At 39.2% G+C, this 20,320-nt stretch overlaps 1 protein-coding gene and 1 pseudogene across 1 annotated transcript in view; one reads left to right on the plus strand and one right to left on the minus strand.

Annotated features, from left to right (window-relative positions):
- The window catches only part of Wdhd1 (WD repeat and HMG-box DNA binding protein 1), a 58,320-nt gene that overhangs the window by 8,270 nt on the left and 29,730 nt on the right, over nucleotides 1-20,320 (plus strand). The window contains exons 3-12 of the mRNA XM_090345007.1: nucleotides 1,840-1,991; nucleotides 4,195-4,306; nucleotides 4,481-4,531; nucleotides 5,655-5,750; nucleotides 7,199-7,291; nucleotides 8,817-8,923; nucleotides 9,322-9,463; nucleotides 11,922-12,129; nucleotides 14,888-15,069; nucleotides 18,277-18,461. Coding sequence (XP_090201133.1) covers nucleotides 1,840-1,991; nucleotides 4,195-4,306; nucleotides 4,481-4,531; nucleotides 5,655-5,750; nucleotides 7,199-7,291; nucleotides 8,817-8,923; nucleotides 9,322-9,463; nucleotides 11,922-12,129; nucleotides 14,888-15,069; nucleotides 18,277-18,461 — 1,328 coding nt within the window. The remainder of the gene's footprint in view (nucleotides 1-1,839; nucleotides 1,992-4,194; nucleotides 4,307-4,480; nucleotides 4,532-5,654; nucleotides 5,751-7,198; nucleotides 7,292-8,816; nucleotides 8,924-9,321; nucleotides 9,464-11,921; nucleotides 12,130-14,887; nucleotides 15,070-18,276; nucleotides 18,462-20,320) is intronic.
- Nucleotides 13,540-14,196, minus strand: LOC150055052 (general transcription factor 3C polypeptide 6 pseudogene; annotated as a pseudogene).

A 20,320-nucleotide genomic window follows, 5' to 3' on the forward strand; every position in this document is an offset into this window, starting at 1 on the left:
TGACAATTTTTCTTTATGGCTGATTTGTTCGTTATTGGACACCTCGGTTGATTCCACTATTTTTTGTGAACAGGGGTGTGTAGCTCTTTGGAGACAGTGACTCACTGTTGAGCTCTGACACAAGTGGATCCTCAGAATGCCTTTCTTCACCAAGGCTGGTATTTCACACTAGTGTGGTCATTCTCTCACAAAGCCATTCATTAAGGTTAAGGTATGAGAGTTGCATGAGCTTTCCTCCAGGTAGTGTTGGCAGTCTGTCCACAGAACCATCTGTTTTATTTGTATTACAGTCTTTTTCTCCTTGCCCAATCAGCAGGAGGTATGGGGGGTGCCAGGGACTCAGAAATTCCTGCTTTTCTTCTGACAGTATAGTTTTTCTATAATTTTCTGCCTTTTTGCTACCTTCTTTGTGATTTTTATTCATTTCTTACTTCAGAATCTAGTCTTTTCTGTGACCCCAGATTCTTTTCAGAGTAAAAAATGGCATGTTTGCAATCCACCATCCTACATCCCGAGAAACTTTTCTTTTTGTTGGTGGTGGGGCTTGAACTCTGGGCTGATGGCTACAGCTCTACCACTTGAGCCACAATGCCACTTCCTGTTTTCTGGTGGTTAATTGGAGAGAAGAGTCTTTCAGACTTTCGTTCAGGGCTGTCTTTGAACCATGATCCTCAGATCTCAGCCTCCCAAAGTGGCATGAGCTACTGGCATCTGGTTTCAAGGAACTTTTTGTTTGTTTGTTTTTGTTTTTTTGCCAGTCCTGGGCTTGAGCTCAGGGCCTGAGCACTGTCCTTGGACTTTCTCAAGGCTAGAGCTCTACCACTTGAGCCTCAGCACCACTTCTGGCTTTTTTCTATGTATGTGGTACCGAGGAATCGAACCCAGGTCTTCATGCATGCTAGGCAAGCACTTTAACCACTAGGCCAAACTCCCAGCCCCTCAAGGAACTTTTTATAAGCGATCAAAGTGAGCTGGGCGCGCTGGCTCACACCTGTAATCCTACCTCCTTAGGAGGCTGAGATGTGAAGATCGTAGTTCAAAGCCACCCGGGCACAAAAGGACCTGATATCTCCAATTAAGCAGGAAATGGGGCTTGGCTCAAGAGCAGAGCAGTATAGCCTTGAGCTGAAGAGCTTGGGGCAGTGCCCAGGCCCAGAATTCAAGCCCCATGACCTGCAAATGAGAGAGAGAGAGAGAATGAGCAAAGTGAGCTGAGTGTTGTGGCTCATTTGTATAATCTCTGATATTTTCTATAATCTCAGCTATGGAGGAGGTAGAAATGGGAGAGTTGGGGTTCCAGGCCATACCAGGCAAAAAGTCATTGAGACCTCCTCTCAGTCAACCAGCCAGTGGTAATGGTGTGCACCTGTGGTCTCAGCTATATGAGAGGCTGGAAGGGCTCCTGTGCTCTGAGGGATAATCAGTTTTATGCTTGCCTCCCAGGTTCTGGTTCTTGCCACAGTCCCAGGATTCCTTGGCTTTTAGATGTATCACTTCAATGTCTGTCATAGATTCTACGTTTAGACTTCATCCTATCCACAAAGAGTTGATTTCATTGTAGAAATAGGACACTGCTATCCTGGCCCCTGTGGCCATACCTTCTGGTAGTCTCTTTCCTCATTAAACTAAGTCCTGAATGCTTTGTATTTTTCCTTTGTTGGTGCCCAGGCTAGCTTTGAACCACAATCCTCAGATCTCAGCTTCCTGAGTAGTTAGGATTACAGGTGTGAATTGCTGCGCCCAGCCTGACTTTTTGGAGTTTGCAATACATAGATCCTGGGGCATTACAAACATATTGGGTTTGTTACTCTAGTGATTCTTATTTTTATTTTCTTTTAGAATGGAAAGTTAGTCACTGCAGTTTCCAACAACACTGTTCAAGTCCATACATTTCCTGAAGGAGTTCCAGATGGCATATTGACTCGCTTCACTACAAATGCAAACCATGTGATCTTTAATGACGATGGTACTAAAATTGCTGCTGGATCAAGGTAAGGCTCTGACAGAAGAAAAATGTTATTTGTTAATTTCAGGATAATAGTTTCAGATCTGTACCATGAATTCTTATTTGTTCTTATTAAATCTTTAGTATAAAGGGTTTTTTGGAGGGGCGGGGGAGTGAAGTACCAGGTTTTAACTGAGGGCTTCCTGCTTATTTTTGGTTGTTTTGTTTTAGTTTTTTGGTTGTGGGGCTTGAACTCAGGGCCTGGGCACTGTTCCTGAGTTCTTTTGCTCAAAGTTAGTACTCTACCACTTTGAGCTGTAGCCCTACTTCTGGTTTTTGAGTGATTAAGTGACAGTTTCATGGGGACTTTCCTGTCTGAACTGGCTTTAAACCATAGTCCTCAGATCTCAGCCTTTTCCCTAAATAACTATACCTGGCTGCAGATGCATTGTCACTTGAGCCACACTTCCAGATTTCTGTGCAGTAAATTTCTGTGGATGAGTTTTTTTTTTCTTAAATTTTCTTTATTTTTATAGAGTATAGAGCAGTTATCATTTCATAAGTCATAATGAGTATGAGTACATCTTTTTTCTTTTTCTTTTTTCTTTTTTGTCAATCTTGGTGATTGAATTCAGGGGCTAGGCACTGTCCTTGAACACTTTTGCTCAAGGCTAGTGCTCTGTCACTTGAGCTTCAGCGCCACTTTCAGCTTTTTCTGTGTATGTGGTACTGAGGAATCAAACCCAGGGCTTCAGGTGTGCTAGGCAAACATTCTATCACTAGGCTACGCTCGGAGCCAATCTTTTTTGTTTTTGTTTTTGTTTTTGCCAGTCCTGGGGATTGAGCTCAGGGCCTGGGCATTGTCCTAGGACACATTTTGCTCAAGGCTAGTGCTCTGCCACTTGATCTACAACGCTACTTCCAGCGCTTTCTGTGTATGTGGTACTGAGGACTTGAACTCAGGGGTTGGTGCATTCCAGGCAAGCACTCTACCACTGTGCTACGCTCCCTTCTTTTTTTTCCCAAGTTATAAGGCTTGAATTCAGGGCCCAGGTACTGTCCCTGAGCTTCTTTTGCTAAAGAATAGCAGCCCATGAGTATATAGTTTTTTTTTGGATAGTGTCATCCTTTCCCTCATTCTCTCCCAGTTTTCCCCTCCCATCCCCACTTACATGTTGTTCAGTTCGTTTCAGCATATTGTCTGCTGCTTTTGTTTGTCCTGTGTTCCTCCATTTTGTGTCTCTTTTACCCTCCCAAAGACAAAAAAAACAAACAGGACAAGAAAAGAAAAAAAATCTTTGTTTCCATTTCCTGGAGTTAATTTTGATAACTATTCTTTTTTTTTTTTTTTTTTTGCCAAAGCTGGTTTGAACTCATGGCCTGAGCACTATCCTTAGGTTTTCTCAAGGCTGGAGCTCTATCACTTGAGCCACAGCACCATTTCTGGCTTTTTCAATTCATGTGGTACCAAGGAAATCAACCCAAGTCTTTGTGCATGCTAGACAAGCACAAAGAAAAAATCTTCGGTCCTGCTATTTTTTTATATGATCCTAGGCACAGCGTCATTGTACCTTTATGTTCTTCCTAAAAATGTCTTCCATTGTTTTCACTGTGTTGAATACCTAGAGTCCAGTATAGTCTATCATGTCTTAGCTCCACATGTGAGAGAAGACCACAGGTGCCATTTGTTTCTCTGAGCTTGGCTTTCCTCACTTAAAGTAGATGAAATTTAATAAAAAATTTTATGGCAAAAGTGATTGTTTTGTGAATTGAAAAATACATTGCTTTGCAGGCAGTTTACTCAGAATGTTAAAAGATAATAGGAAATAGTGATAGCTTGTTACAAATTTTAAAGATTATTTTAAGTGGAACCTGGATTGTACAATCTGGATATTTGCATATTCACTTGATACTTATTTTTCATAGATTAAATGTAATTGGCAGACTGATTGAGATGGAATGAAACACATAGAGCTTTTTAAATATGACTATAATTAGGTTACCAAATAATGAGAGCTTAGGGTGTAACTGTAACTATAGAAGTCATATGGGAGATTTATATTTTAACAGTGTGAGAAATCCTGCCTTGTGTTTTCAGTATCTTTATAAAGACTGAGAGGCTAATCATTAAATTTGAGTGCCAGATTTTGCAGGTTAGTATAAAAACATAACAGTCTTGTGATTTTGAAATGATAGCAGAGGCATTTAAATTGGCACATATTGATGTGTATTACTTTTACCTTTCATAGTGATTTTCTTGTCAAAATTGTGGATGTAGTGGATTGTAGCCAACAGAAGACATTTCGAGGACATGATGCCCCCGTTTTAAGTCTCTCTTTTGATCCTAAAGACATCTTTCTGGTAATTACACCCCTATCCATCCCTTTTGTGTGTTTCTTGAATGTATAAAAGGTTATGTGAGAATCAGAAATTTTCACCCTGTTAATGAAAGGTTATGTGATTGAGTCAGTCAAGCCAGTTTCTATGTTGTTTTATGGCTGTAATTTTAGGGAAATGTGTTGTTTATTCCTTCAGGCATCAGCTAGCTGTGATGGATCTGTTAGAGTGTGGCACATCTCCGATCAGGTAAACTCATCAATTTAAACTCAAAACTGTTTGCCAATTTCTGTCTTATAGTAGGTGTCACATATTGTAATATTGGGCCAAAATACTTTTGGTAGTGTGTTTCAAGTAGCTTTAAGTATTGTTCTTATAATCAAATTGTAAAATTGTAGAATAATGTGAAAGTATGTTAAAGACTTAACTGCTTTTGCTGGGCATCAGTGGCCCTACACCTGTAATCTTAGCTACTCGGGAGGCTGAGATCGGAAGATCGAAGTTCAAAGCCAGCAGGGCACTAAAGTCCAGGAGACTCTTATCTCCAATTAACCATCAGAAAACCAGAAGTGATACTGTGGCACTAGGGGTGGATTGCTAGCCTTGGAGTTCAGGAACAGTTCCCAGGACTACAGTTCAAGGCCCACAACCTACCCCCCCCCAAAAAAAAATGCTTTTATGCTAATCACAAGGGGTATGATTGATTTATGTTTTCAATATATGTCTACAAATGACTACCATATGTTGGGTCTTGTATTGGATATTGGTGGTACATAAGCAAGCCATAGACCATACTTAGAGAGCTACGTGTGCATCTGACAATAGGTTTTAAAGGATATATGAAGAAAATGCTCTCTGAATTGATAAAGGTCTTCCTGAGGCAATCAGACCATGTTTGGCATTTCTGAAGTAATGTGGCTGTTAAAAGGAATTTCCCCATAGATATGTCCCAGTAGCCACAGTTCATCCCTTCATTATTGAACTATTTAGTTCTGACTTTTGTACCTTAACATTTCATAGTAGACATTTCAAGTTTTATTGATTTTTGTAGACATGTTAAAATTTTAATGTATTGAGATTTTTTTCAGCATAAATGTTTTTTCAGTGAGTGTACTGTTTGCTTATTCTGCAAGAAGATACTCTTATTTGAGACTTATTTAAGATTCTTATTTAAGACATATACATGTAAATATATTTAAGGTTTGTGTATCTGAAGAACTTGGAACCGTTGAGGCTAATAAAGTTTTCTTATCAAAGTAATAAATTGCTTTTTCTGAGATATATGTCAGTTTGAAGAAAATGCCTATTAAGTGAATTCATTTTAGGGGAATTTATCATAAAAGGAAATAAATTTTCTTTTTTAAAAATCTAGACATGTGCTATTAGTTGGCCACTACTACAAAAATGCAACGATGTGGTAAATGCAAAATCCATCTGTAGACTTGCTTGGCAGCCAAAAAGTGGGAAGGTAAGTGGCATTTATTTATTGATTGATTTATTGATTGATTGCCTTTTGAATTCAGTTCAATGTTCCTTTTTTATTAAAGAAGTTATTAACATTGATTTTTACATCATATTTCAAATGACGTATTTAACAAACAAGTATTCAAGAAGGGAATCTATACACAATCACTGGCCCTTAGATTTTAGAACATAATTAAAATTAGACTGAGGGTTTGTATGTCATAGATACATATTAATCTATGTAATAATACATTATGTCTATAGAGTCATAAATTTTTATGTCTATGTAGTTGTGTTTATATTTCCAATACCATGTCCATAGCATTGGGTACTCAAATTTTTTATTGCATTGTTTCTTGTCATTCTTGTAAACTTTCAATGTAAGAATAATATTTTTAATTGCAATTATCATTTGAATTATACATTTTAGAACCCTAAGACAAATAATTTATATTGAAATACTTAAAGATATATAATTTTTATTTATAGTTTTTGTCATCCTGAGGCTTGAATTTATAGCTTGAACACTGTCCCTAAGCTTCTTTGTGGTTTCATCCTGAGGCTTGAATTTATAGCTTGAACACTGTCCCTAAGCTTCTTTGTGGTTAAGGCTAATGCTGTACCACTTGAGCCTCAATTCCACTTCTGAAATATTTTAATTTATTTCTATTTATTTATTTTTTATGGGTCATGGGGCTTGAACTCTGGGCCTGGGCACTGTACTCAAGGCTACCTCCCTACCCCTGGGCCTGGGCGTTGTCCCTGAGCTCTTCAGCTCAAGGCTGCTACCCTACCCTAGAGCCAAGCCCCACTTCCCATTTTCTAGAAGTTAATTGGTGATAAGAGTCTCAGGTCCTTTTGTGCCTCAGGCTGGCTTTCAACCTTGATCCTTCACATCTCAGCCTCCTGAGTAGCTAGGATTACAGGAGTGAGCCACCACCTGCTTGGGCCTTGGGACTTTTGTCTTTAATCTTTAGTTAACCACAAAAAGCCAGAAATAGAATTTTAGAGGTAGAACAATAGTCTTTAGTCCAAAATCTCAAGGACAGATTACAGGCCCAGAATTTAAGCCCCAGGATTGCCTGTAATCCTAGCTACTCAGGAAGCTAAGATCTGAGGATCAAGGTTCAAAGGCAGCCCAGGCACAAAAGGATCTGAGACTCTTATCTCCAATTAATCTCTAGAAAATGGGAAGTGGAGCTCAGGGACAGGGCCCAGACCAAGTTCAAGCCCCATGACCCACAAAACAAAAACAAAAACAAAACAAGTAGTTGAGTGGTCATCTATTTTTTTTCATTTCAGTTTTTTAAATAATTTTTTGTTTTTGTTAGTTGCAATTAAAATTAAAATTTCCTTATATGCTTTATAAACTTATGTATGCTTTATAAATGTATCCTTTTCAAATTGTACTTAATATAAACTTTTGTTTAAATTACTTATATTTTCTAATAGTTACTTGCAATTCCTGTGGAAAAATCTGTAAAATTATATAGAAGAGAAACTTGGAGTAATCAGTTCGATCTTTCAGATAGTTTCATCTCTCAGGTGGGTTTTGTGACACTTTCAGGATACTATAGTAATACTTAATGCCTACTCCACCAAAGTTTCAGTGAAATATTATGGGAAGTGGAGAAAAGCTCCCCACTATACGTGTGTGTGTGCGTGTTTTAGAAAAAAGATTCAGCCTTCTCCAGTATGGATAGGTTTTTGCCATCTCTTATATGACCTTTCTCTTATGTGATTTTTTTTTTTTTCTGCCAGTCCTGGGCTTAGCGCTTGAGCACTGTCCCTGGATTTTTTTCCCCAAGGCTATGGCTCTACCATTTGAGCCACAGCACCACTTCTGGCTTTTTGCTACATATGTGGTACTGAGGAATTGAACCCGGGTCTTCGTGCATGCTAGGCAAGCACTCTACCACTAGGCCAAACTCCTGGCCCCTCTTATGTGATTTTAGAAAGAAAAAAGAATTTATGAAGTTTAAAATAAAATTTAAGCCTAGCTTAATAATTGGAGCAATTCATAGTTTTTATTAAAGTAAGTGGAATGTTAGAGCAAGAAAGGTTGTTAGTCTGGTCTTCTTGCTCGTTCTCTGTCTCTGTCATTTTTAAAACTGTTACATTTTAGAGCAAGGAAAGTTATTGCTCTAGTTCTCTCTTTTAAACATATTCATGTACACACACTCGTGGCCCACATGTTTTGTAGTTAAGAAAACATAGGCCCAATAGGTGAACAGTGACTTATTAAGGGTCATTTACTTCACTTATTGATTCTCTTTATCTTGATAGTAAATGAACGGAACGAGAGTGCCTTGACTGTCTAATTCCAAGATAATTTACTTTTAGATTTTACTTTTTTTTTCTTTTGTGAGTTGTAGAGCTTAAACTCAGGGCTCTCTCCCTGAGCTTTTTTCCTCTCAAATCTAGCATTCTACCATTTTGAACCACAGTACCACTTCCAAGATTTTACTTTTTAAAGTTATTCACCTATATAGTTTTGCAGTTTTCTCTTTCCTTGAAAAAGTTAAAAAACTAAAACAAGTCTTTGTCTTATCAAATCAGTCTTTGTAGATCAAATAATAGCGAATAGGAACTTTAATAATTAGGGGTATGGGCCGGGAGTTTGGCCTAGTGGTAGAGTGCTTGCCTAGCATGCACGAAGACCCAGGTTTGATTCCTAGGTACCACAAACATAGAAAAAAGCCAGAAATGGTGCCGAGGCTCAAGTGGTAGAGCTCTAGCCTTGAGAAAATCCAAGGACAGTGCTCAGGCTCTGAGCTCAAGCCCAGGACTGGCAAAAAAAAAAAAAAAAAATGGGGATATGGCCTAGTAGAGTGCCTGCCTGCCTAGCAAGCATGAAGACCCAGGTTCAATTCCTTGGTACCACATATATAGAAAAAGCCAGAAATGGTGCTGTGGCTCAAGTGGTAGAGCTCTAGCCTTGAGAAAGCCCAAGGACAATGCTCGGGCCCTGAGCTTAAGCTCCAGTACTGGCAAAAAAAAAAAAAAAAAAATGGGGCAATGAGTGTTAGTTTAAATTGGATTATTATTTATTTACTGTTTTTCATTACAGAACCTCAATGTAGTAACCTGGTCTCCCTGTGGGCAATATTTAGCTGCAGGTAGCATTAATGGTTTAATTATAGTTTGGAATGTGGAAACCAAAGCCTGTATGGAAAGGTATGATTCTTGTTCTTTTTTTGCTCATTTCTATTATTATTATTTTTTGGTTGGTCGTGGGACTTGAACTCTGGGCCTGGATGTTTTCGCTGAGCTCTTCAGCTCAAGGTTACGACCCTACTCCTTAGCCACAGCCCCACTTCCAGCTTCCTGGTGGTTAATTGGAGATAAGAGTCTCATGGACTTTTGTGCTAGGGCTGGCTTTGAATCACTATCCTCAGATCTCAGCTTCAATAGCTAGGATTACAGGCATGAGCCACCGGGCCCAGCCTTCTATATTATATTTTTGTATAGCTGTGAAATATTTCACAGCTTCTAGTTGTGAAAAGTCGTTAACTTTTTCTGCACAGTTTATTTTTCTTAACAGTATTTTAAAGAGCTTGCTATTTAATTTTTAGGGTGAAACATGAGAAAGGCTATGCGATTTGTGGCCTGGCATGGCACCCTACTTGTGGTCAGATATGTTACACTGATGCAGAGGGAAATCTTGGGCTCCTAGAAAATGTCTGTGATTCCAGTGGAAAGACTTCAAGAAGTAAGGTAATGTGGAATATGGTAGAGCATTTTCTCTCAACTGTTTCTGCATTTGCATGGATTCGAAGACAATAAACTACCATTCTTCCTTGTGAAAGTATAATTCATATTTTTGTTTGATGCCCAACAGTTATCTGTAGTTAGTTACAGAATTTGTGTTCAAGTTCGTTTTGATTTTGATAGTACTGGGCCTTAAACTCAGAGCTTTGTGCTTTTTAGGCATACATTCTACCACCAGAGCCATACCCTCAGCCGTAGCAATTATCTATGATAAAACTTACAGCTGGGTGCCAGTGGCTTGTACCTATAGCCCTACCTACCAAGAAGGCTGAAAGCTAAGGATCCAGGATTGAAGCTAGTCCGAGCAGGCCTAGTGGTCTAGTGCTTGCCTAGCATGCACAAAGGTCAGTGGTCCCTGAAGAATATCCATGTGTCCAGCAAAGAAATTGCCTTTCCCATCCTAATGTATATTATGACAGGATATATGTTCTCTGGAAAAGCAACATAGAGAAGGTACTTGATTTTGAGATTCTGTGTCCAGTTCAGGAACATTAGATCAGAAGAGACTTACGAGGAAGCAAATAAATTTAACATAATTATATTAGAAAACTAATGTTTAATAATGTGAAAGAACAGGAAACGGTACTTCCAAATTCATGTATTTAAACATAATTGAATGAGGCGGTAGTAACAAGATGTTATTTAACCATTTTAGCCCTAACAGCTTAAGAACCCAAATTCAATTTTTTTTTTTTATTGTTGGATAATTAGGTCTTTGTCTTATATTGATAATGAGGGATATAATATGATGACAGGTATTATGACATATATTATGAAGAACAAAACAGTGTTTATTTCTAGATAAAACATTTATGCTATATTCTTTATTAGTGGCCTTCTGGTAAATGTATATTCCCAAATTATAAATTATATTAACATTTGTACAGTTTCATTCATCCAGTAAGAATAAATTATAACTTCTAAACTGTGTCTGCTAAATACAACGACATTTAACTTATGCTTAAGTACTTAGGAAATAATGATGAAATGTTGAATTTCTTTGCTTCCTGTCTTTCTATTGGTTCTATGACTTTGTTCTTTTTTTTTTTTTTTTTTTTTTCTTTTTTTGTCAGTTGTGGGGCTTGAACTCTGGGCCCGGGCACTGTCCCAGAGCTCTTCAGCTCAAGGCTACCTCCCTTCCCTAGGAGCCACATCACCACTTCTGGTTTTCTAGAGGCACACACTTTAGTGCCTGGCTGGCTTTGAACCACAATCCTCAGATTTCAGCTTCCTAAGTAGCTGGGATTACAGGTGTGAGCCACTATGAATCTTTTTCTTTAACCATAAAAATGTAACAACAAGGGGCTGGGAGTTTGGCCTAGTGGTAGAGTGCCTGCCTAGCATGCACGAAGACCCGGTTCATTCCTCAGTACCACATACATAGAAAAAGCCAGAAATGGTGCGGTGGCTCAGGGTAGAACACTAGCCTTGAGGAAAGCCCAAGGACAGTGCTCAGGCCCTGAGCTCAAGCCTAGGACTGGCAAAAAAAAACCAAAAAACAAAAAAATAACGTAACAACAAAAACTCCAGCTAGATCCTACCTAGGCGAGTAAAGCTGGGTATAGAAGCACATGCCTGTAACCCCAGCGCTGGTGAGGCAATCTTAAAAAAACTAAATCCAAGCAGTACAAGAGCAATGACCCTGTTTGGGTACCCAAGGTTATGGACATGGTCTTGAAGATATAAACATAACTACCTAGACATAAAAATCTATGATGGGCTGTATACTCTGTAGACATAATATTTTATTACATATATTAATATGTATCTATGAAATACAAACCCTCAGCTTAATTTTAATTATGCTATAAAATCTATGTGCCAGTGAATATATATAGAGATTCCCTTCTTGAATATTTGTTAAACATGACATTTGAAATATGATGTAAAAATGTTAATAAAATCTTTAAAAATACATATAGAAAGATGTCTCAAGAAAATAACTAGCCTGGCATAGTGGCTCACATCTGTAATCCTAGCTACTCTGGAGGCTGAGATGTGAGGATCATAGTTCGAAGCCAGCCCAGGCACGAAAGTCCATGAAACTCGTATCTCCAATTAACCACCAGAAAACCAGAAGTGGCGCTGTGGCTCAAGAGGTATTAGCCTTGAGCTGAAGAGCTCAGGGACAGTGCCCAGGCCCAGAGTTTAAGTCCTATGACCAACAACAACAACAAAAAAAAAATAAGAAAGAAAAGAAAAATGTAAAAAAATTTTAACAAAGTAAATGGGAGAATGTCTTAGGAGATACTTGTTTCCTGAGAGTACAGAGTTCAGTGCTAGAGCACTTTCCTATCAAGGACAAAAGGTACTTGGTCTGTCCCAGAACCACCAAAACCAAAAGAGGGATAGTCTTTTCATGGAATTTTACTAATATGTGTTAAATTTTATTCATTTGTTCAAGGTATCTAGCAGAGTGGAAAAGGATTACAATGATCTTTTTGATGGAGAAGATACAAGTAATCCTGGAGACTTTATACATGACAGTGCGGTTGAGATCCCCTCTTTCTCAAAAGGGGTTCTCGATGATGATAATGATGATGACCTCACGCTTGCTTCAAGTCGTTCTAGACATCGAAGTCACATCCTAGAAGATGATGAAAACTCAGTTGGTATGTATTGGACTGTGTTCTTTTGCCTTGATGAATATTTTTTTAATTTAAATCTGTTAAAGAGACTTAAATTGTTGAATAGTCAGAGTTGTGCATAGATTAAAGTGCATAACATTCATAATTATATTCATACGTTAAAAATGAAAATTTCAGATTAACTATGCCAAATGAGAGCGTGGTTGGGAGCTTGAATTTTGAAGAATAAACTATAAACTATTGCATTATGTTTACAAACTAGGAAAAGGAGAAATACTAAACCATGAGAAGGAAGGAAATACTGCAAGTGATTCCGTGAAATTGACAAGAAAAAAAAGCTAGTTCTTTGAAAAAAAAAAACACTAAGTATCTACTCTAGTGACTAAGAAAAAGAGGTGTTATTGGCATTTGTTTATTCATTCACTCATTTAGTAGTAGGGCTTGTACTCAGGGTCTCAAGTGCTCTGTTTTTTCACCTGTATTTGGTTATTTTATCACTTGAGCCACACTTTCAGTCCAGTTCTTTTGGTAGTTAATTGGAAATGAAATGTTTTGCTGCGTTCAAATCTGTCTTCAGTTCTCAACATCCAAAGTGGCAAGGCTTACAGGTGTAAACCACTAGCATCCAGTTTGAGTTTTTTTGAGGGGGAATGGAAATTGGTGTTATAGTACTGGTATTTGAACTTAAAGTCTTGTGCTTTCTTGGGAGTTCAAATTTTAACATTGGCAGTAAGCTCTCTAAGTTTTTTTCTTAAATGACAGGTTTGCTTCATCTGTTTCCAAAAAAGTTAGTCATATATTCAGACCTTTATAATTACAGTTTATTTCATTAAAATAATAATAGTAATAATAATTTTATCTTGGAACTGAATCCACTGCCCAACTTTTTTTTTTTTTTTTTTTTTTTTTTTGGTGCCTGTCCTGGGGGTTGAACTAAGGGCCTGGAGATGTCCCTAAGTTTTTTAGCTCAAGGTTGGCATTCCACTACTTGAGCCACAGCTCTACTGGCTTTTTTGGTGGTTAATTGGAGATGAGTCTCATAGACTTTTCTGCACAGACTGGCTTTGAACCATGATCCTCAGGTCTCAGCCTGCTTAGAAGCTAGAAGTATAGTTATGAGTTGGCCAAACTTAATTTTTCTTGTTTTTGTCGGTCATGGGGTTTGAGCTCTGGGCCTGGGCGCTGTCCCTGAGCTCTTCAGCTAAGGCTACCGCCATACCCCTGGGCTGGGATGTTGCCCCTGAGCTCTTCAGTTCAAGGCTGCTGCCCTACCCCTGGAGCCACAATGCCACTTCTGGTTTTCTTGTGGTTAATTGGAGATAAGAATCTCAGGGTGTTTATTGCCCAGGCTGGCTTTGAACCTTGATCTTCAGATCTCAGCCTCCTGAATAGTATTTTTTTTCTTTTACATATGATTTTTTTTAAAGTTAATGACTAGTTATTATGGTAAATATTTTTTATTGAGGAGTGATTTCTAGAACCTTCCTTCTCAAAAGGAGTGCTTTCAACAGGACCAGGATCCTGTAGTGCCAGGTGCACTGATTTTTCCTGCCCATAGATCAAATTTGAACTGTCTTTAATTTGCATCTCTTGCTCTTCCAAATCCAAAGGTTTTTCAGGGGCTGGAACTATAACTTACTCTTCATTCTCATTTATACAAAACTGCAGATCATGTTGTGTCTATAGAAGTCACTTTCCTTCATTTGCATCCTTTCTTCTCCAACTGTAGTTTCTTCTCCTTTGTTTTCTGTCAGAAGAGTTCTTGTCATGCTGAGCTTCTTCATTGTATGACATTTATATTTTAGTAGTTTTATCGTAGTTTTCTGCATCCACATGTTCAACATTTTCTTTAAATATAACACAAGTCCCAAGGGTATCTTCATCCTCTCCAGCAAAGACTTACAGAATGGGCCTCTCAGTGTCAGTTCCAAAAATCTTGGATTTCTTTTTGCATTTTGAGAGAAAATCTGAACCAAAAATTCCTGTTAATTACACCAAGACAAACTTCTCCTGGTGGAAGAAAGATGAACCTGCTAGCCAAAAATCCACTGCGATTGCTACCCCTCCCCTCCAGGCCAAGGATGTCTCCATTCCCACTGCAGCGGGCACCGGGGACCGAGCTTGGATGGCACAGCTTGCATGCTGGAGCCACTCAGTCTGTATTCCCGTCTCCCTTCATCTTCTGCAGCCATATCACCATCACTACGGCCCTGCTCGGGTGCCCCCAACTTAATTTTTTTTAATTGGTGTCATACTTCTTTGTTTAACATACAGGAGTTTTTTAAAAAAAGATTATCTGGAGCTGGGAGTTTGGCCTAGTTGTAGAGTGCTTGCCTAGCATGCACAAAGACCTGGATTCAGTTCCTCAGTACCACATACATAGAAAAAGCTGAAAGTGGTACATGGCTCAGGTGGTAGAGATCTAGCCAAAGCCCAAGGACAGTGCTCAGGCCCTGAGTTCAAGCCCCAGGACTGTTTTTTTTTTTTTTTTTTAAATTCTTTGTAAATATGAAGATGAAATAAAAACTGGTACTTTTTACTGAAAGAAAGTGCTGGCTAACAATGCAGGAACTACTAATATAGTAGTATTGCAGTTGGTGCCACTGCTTTCATTGGTGCCAAGGCACCATGAGTTTCCTTACCAGTGCTTTTGTATTACTACTCTCTTAGCACGTGTGTGTGTCATTTATTATGTATTAATGGAAAGGTTATTAAGAGTCTTCATTTTTTTGCCTCCAGGTTATTGGTATTTATGATTCTCTTTTAATTCTTTGTGTTACAGATGTTACAGTGCTAAAATCTGGTCTTCTTAAGGAGGAAGAGGAAGATGATCAGGCAGGCAGAAGTCACAATCTCCCAGTCGTAACATCTCAAAGGCCATTTTATGATGGGCCCATGCCAACTCCTCGGCAAAGGCCATTTCAATCAGGTTCTACACCCCTCCATCTCACTCACAGATTCATGGTAAGCCTTCACTGAACTTTTAAAATAGCTTTTCAAGGTAGGCAGCCACAGCTACTCAGGAGGCTGAGATCTGAGGATTGTGGTTTGAAGCCATCCTGAGCAGGAAAGGCCATAAGGCTTTTATCTCCAACTAACCAGCAAAAAGCTGGATATGGTTCTGTGGCTCAAGTGGTAGAGTGGTATCTTTGTGTGGGAATAAAAGCTCAGGGAGGGCTGGGAGTGTGGCCTCATGGTAGCATCCTCACCTAGCATGCACAAAGCCTTGGGCTTGATTCCCTGGATCCACATACACAGAAAAAGCCAGAAGTGGCACTGTGGCTCAAGTAGCAGAGTGCTAACCTTGAACAGAGAGTTCAAGGACAGTGCCCAGGCCCTGAGTTCAAGCCCTGAGACTGGCAAAAAAAAAAAAAGCTCAGGGATGTTAGCCAGGCTTGAGTTTAGTCCTTAGGATAGGTATACATAAAACACAGAAGTGTTGTTGCAGTATTAAAAGAGAAGAAGTAAGAGGAGGAGAAAAAACTATTAGCCTTTTGTTTGGGCTTAAAAAGTTTATTTACGGGGGCCCGGGAGTTTGGCCTAGCGCTTAAAGTGCTTGACTAGCATGCACAAAGACCCGGGTTCGATTCCTCGGTATCCCACATACACAACCAAGCCGGAAGTGGCAGAGACGAGACTGCGACGGCGACAGAGAGCAAAAGAAGCGAGCTGAGCTGAAGTGAACAGAGCCCAACCGAGTGGTGGCCGGAGCGAGCGGGGCCGGAGCGAGAAGGGGCCGGAGCGAGCAGAGCCAGGAGCAAGCGAGAGCTGGCCGGGCCGGAGCGAGCGGGGCCAGGAGCGTGCGGGGCCAGGAGCGTGCGGGAGCGACCCGGGCCGGAGCGAGCGGGGCCTGAGCTAGAAAGGGGGCCTAGCCGGGCCGGAGCGAGCGGGGCCAGAAAGAGAAAGGGGCCAAAAAAAAAAAAAAAGTTTATTTACATAATTTATTTTGTGCCAGTATTGCTGCTTGAACTCACAGCCAAGACACTGTCCCTAAGCTTTTTTGCTTAAGGCTAGTGCTATACCACTTGAGCCACAACTCCATGTCTGGCTTTTGGGGATTAGTTATAGATAAAAGTCGCACAGACTTTCCTGACTAGGATGGTTTTGAACCTCAGTCCTCAGATCTCAGCCTTCTAAGTAGCTAGATAAGAGGCATGAGCCATTTGACACCCAGTTTAATATTTTTATTTGTTGGTTGTGATCTGTTCTGTTGGGGTTTTTTTTGTTTGTTTTTTTTTTTTGCCAGTCCTGGGCTTGAGCTTAGGGCCTGAGCCCTGTCCTTGGACTTTCTCAAGGCTAGAGCTCTACCACTTGAACCTCAGCACCACTTCCATCCTTTTTTCTATGCATGTGGTACCGAGGAATCGGACCCAGGTCTTCGTGCATGCTAGGCAAGCACTCTACCACTAGGCCAAACTCCCGGCCTCCTGCTCTGGGTTTTTTAAAGTTCAGAAATGTCTTTTGAGGAGCTTAATGTTTCTGTTATTCAAAGGCCATTTGTAAAGAATTTCTTTTTTCTTTTTTTATTAAAGAATTTATTAACATTGATTTTTACATCATATTTAACAAACAAGTATTCAAAAAGGGAATCTATATAATCACTGGCACTTAGATTTTAGAACATAATCAAAATTAGGGTTTGTATGTCATAGATACATATTAATCTATGTAATAAAACATTATGTCTATAGAGTCATAAGTTTTTATGTCTAGGTAGTTGTGTTTATATTTCCAGTACCATGTCCATAGCATTGGGTATGCAAATATTGAGTCCTCCCTCTTGTACTGTTTGGATCTAATAGCTGTATATTAAGGATACCATGTGCCTGTAAAGAACTTTTTTTTTTTTTTTTTGTAAAGAACATTTTTAACCTGATACTAGGACTTTGAATTCAGTGAACCTCTGGTGCTCTCAGTTTACTTGCTCATTTCTGCTGTTCTAACTTAGTCATGTTTCAGTCTGGAGTTTTGCTGGTAAATTTGAGATGGAATGTCTTGGGGTATTTTTTCTCTACCTGGCTTTGTACCAAGATTGAATCTAGTATCCTGAGAAGCTGAAAATACAGATATGAGTTACCAGCAATCAGCTCTAAAGTAACTCTTCTAATGATAGCAGTATTGCTTATGTATGTTGTTGTGCTTTTTCTTTTTCTTTTTTTTTTAGTTTTGGGGTTTGGACTCAGGGCTTGCCACTGAGCTCTTTTGCCCAAGGCTTGCACTCTACCACTTTGAACCACAGCTATACTCCTGGATTTTTTTTTTTGTTGTTGTTGTTGTTGTTTTGCCAGCCCTGGACTTGAGCTCAGGGCCTGAGCACTGTCCATGGATTTTTTTCTCAAGGCTAGAGCTCTACCACTTGAGCCACAGTACCACTTCTGGCTTTTTGCAATGTATGTGGTACTGAGGAATCGAACCCGGGTCTTCATGCATGCTAGGCAAGCACTCTACCACTAGGCCAAACTCCCGGCCCCTACTTCTGGTTTTTTGGTGGTAAATTAGAGATAAGAGTCTCATAGACTTTTCTTGCCTGGATTGGCTTTGATTCTCAGACCTCAGCCTCCTGAGTAGCTAGAATTACAGACATGAGCCACTGGCACCTGGTCAATGTAGTTTTGTTGTTTTTTTCCCATTGGTATTGGGGCTTGAACTCTGGGCCTGGGCACTGTCCCTGAGCTCTTCAGCTCAATGCTAGTGCTCTACCAATTGAGCCACAGTGCCACTTCCAGTTTTTTCTGGTGAATAATTGGAGATAAGAGTCTCACAGACTTTAGTGCCAGACTGGCTTTGAACCACAATCCTCAGATCTCAGCCTTCTGAGTAGTTAGAATTATAAGCATGAATCACTGGTGCCCAGCTCAGTGTAGATTTTTTAAATGCTTAAATAAATAGGTATATATGGTCAGATTTATTAGCTGCCTTGCTAAATAAATATATATATATTTTCTCATGAAGAAAGAATACTGGGTAATTGTAAATCGTTTGTACAATTGTAGCTTAATTGGTAATTAGTGTTACTCTTGTTGCCTAAGCCTCTAGATTTATGTGATAACACCCACAACTTAAACATTGATATAATTTGAATTGTAATATTATTAATTGTTAGCATTGTAGTTGCTAATTCTGAAAATTGCAGTCTTTCTTAGACTTGTATTCAATCTTACCTCTTTGTAGGTATGGAATTCTATTGGAATTATTCGTTGTTATAATGATGAGCAAGACAATGCCATAGATGTAGAGTTCCATGATACCTCCATACACCATGCAACACACCTATCAAACACTTTGAATTATACAGTAGCAGATCTTTCCCATGAAGCTATTTTGTTGGCGAGTGAAAGCACTGATGAACTAGCAAGGTAAATTCAAGATTATGTGAGAGGGTTTGGCACTGTTAAACTGTTAATTATATATATATATATATATTTAAGTGAAATCTAGAAAGAAATTTTGGTACACAACTCCAGTACACCCGTAATACCTCAGAGAACAGGTTTTCTCTAATTGTTTCCTCCACATGACATTTTCTAACTTCATACCAAAGCGATGTTTGCAAATTGTAATATGAGATGTGGAATTACTTTTGCATTGTTAGTGTTATTAGTACTATTAACAATATAGAAATAGTGAAGACAGGATACAGATGTTTACAAAAGGAAATTCCTCCTAGAATCCTCCTCTCTGATATAAGTACTATTAACAATTTGATGCATGTCTCTGAAGATTCATTACTATATGAGTCTTTAACGTTTACTGTATTGCAGTATTATTTATTTATTTATTATGCCAGTCATGGGGCTTGAACTTAGAACCTGACCACTGTCCTTTGGCTTTTTTCCTCAAGACTAATGCTCTGTCACGGTGCCACTTCCAGCTTTTTTCTACGTATGTGGTACCAATGAATTGAACCTGGGTCTTTGTGCATGCTAAGCAGGCACTCTACCACTAGGCCAAAGTCCGGCCCTACAATATAATTTATATGCAGTAAAATGCACTCATTTGTGTATAGTTTTGAGGAGACAGACACATATATTGAGGTATGACTAGTGTAATCAAGCAGACATTTTTTTGTCCTACTGTAATGAGGTTTGCACTCAGGATTTTAGGCCATCCAGGATGGCATCCTGGGGTTTGAGCTATATTCCCCACTCCTTTTTCTTCTATTTATTTATTTATTTTTGCTAGCACTGGGGCTTGAACCCAGGGCCTGGGCACTGTCCTTGGGTTTTCTCCAGGCTAGACCTTACTACTTGAGCCACAGCACCATTTCCAGCTTTTTCTGTGTCTGTAGAAGTGAGAAAATGAACCCTAGTCTTTGTGCATTCTAAGCAAACACTCTACTACTAGACCAAACTCCCGGCCCTCATACTATTTTTTTTTTAATTAAAAACTGTTTCATACAAAGGGGTTTCGCTATGTTATTTCTATGTATGTTTTAGTAGGTAGGTATAGACAGAAAAATAGATGTAGAGAAAAAAATCATGGTGGCAAAGTATTGGGTGCAGATTTTTTTTTTTTTTTGAGGAAAATATTTTTCTCAAATTTACTGTTTTTTCCTTTGTCATTCCTGGAGCTTGAACTTTAGGCCTGGACACTGTCCTTGGACACTTTTGCTCAAGGCTAGTACTCTGCCAATTGATCCACAGCACTACTTCTGGCCTTTTCTATGTATGTGGTTCTGAGTAATCAAGCCCAGGGCTTCATGCATGCTAAGTGAATTTGCTGTCACTAGGCCACATACCTGGCCCTACTCTTTTTTTTTTTTTCAACTTATTTTAAATTATGGAGGTCTTTGACATCTTATCTTCATACACTTGATGGATTTTACCATCTCTCAGGTAATTTGAAATTAAAATATTTCTGATGAGATATATTTGTTTCTTGCTGCTATAGTGGTCCATAGCCTAAGGGTGTTAATCACTTCAAGAAATGTGACTACCATCACCCAGGGGCTTAATGGTTTTAACTCTTTTTGCCAGTCCTGGGATTTGAACTCAGGGTCTGAACACTGTCCTTGGGCTAGAGCTCTACCACTTGAACCACAGCACCACTTCTGGCTTTTTCTATGTATGTGGTACCAAGGTCTTTGTGCATGCCAGGCAAGCACTCTACCACTAGGCCAAACTCCTGGCCCGCTTAATGGTTTTATGTATTTCATTTTAAGGGTATTTCATGGGGCTAGGCTTATAGTTCAGTGGTATTGAATTTGTCACCATGC

The sequence above is a fragment of the Megascapheus bottae genome, chromosome 14 (genome assembly GCF_031878675.1).
Source record: "Megascapheus bottae isolate mThoBot1 chromosome 14, mThoBot2.hap1, whole genome shotgun sequence".
NCBI classification, from domain to species: Eukaryota; Metazoa; Chordata; class Mammalia; order Rodentia; family Geomyidae; genus Megascapheus; species Megascapheus bottae.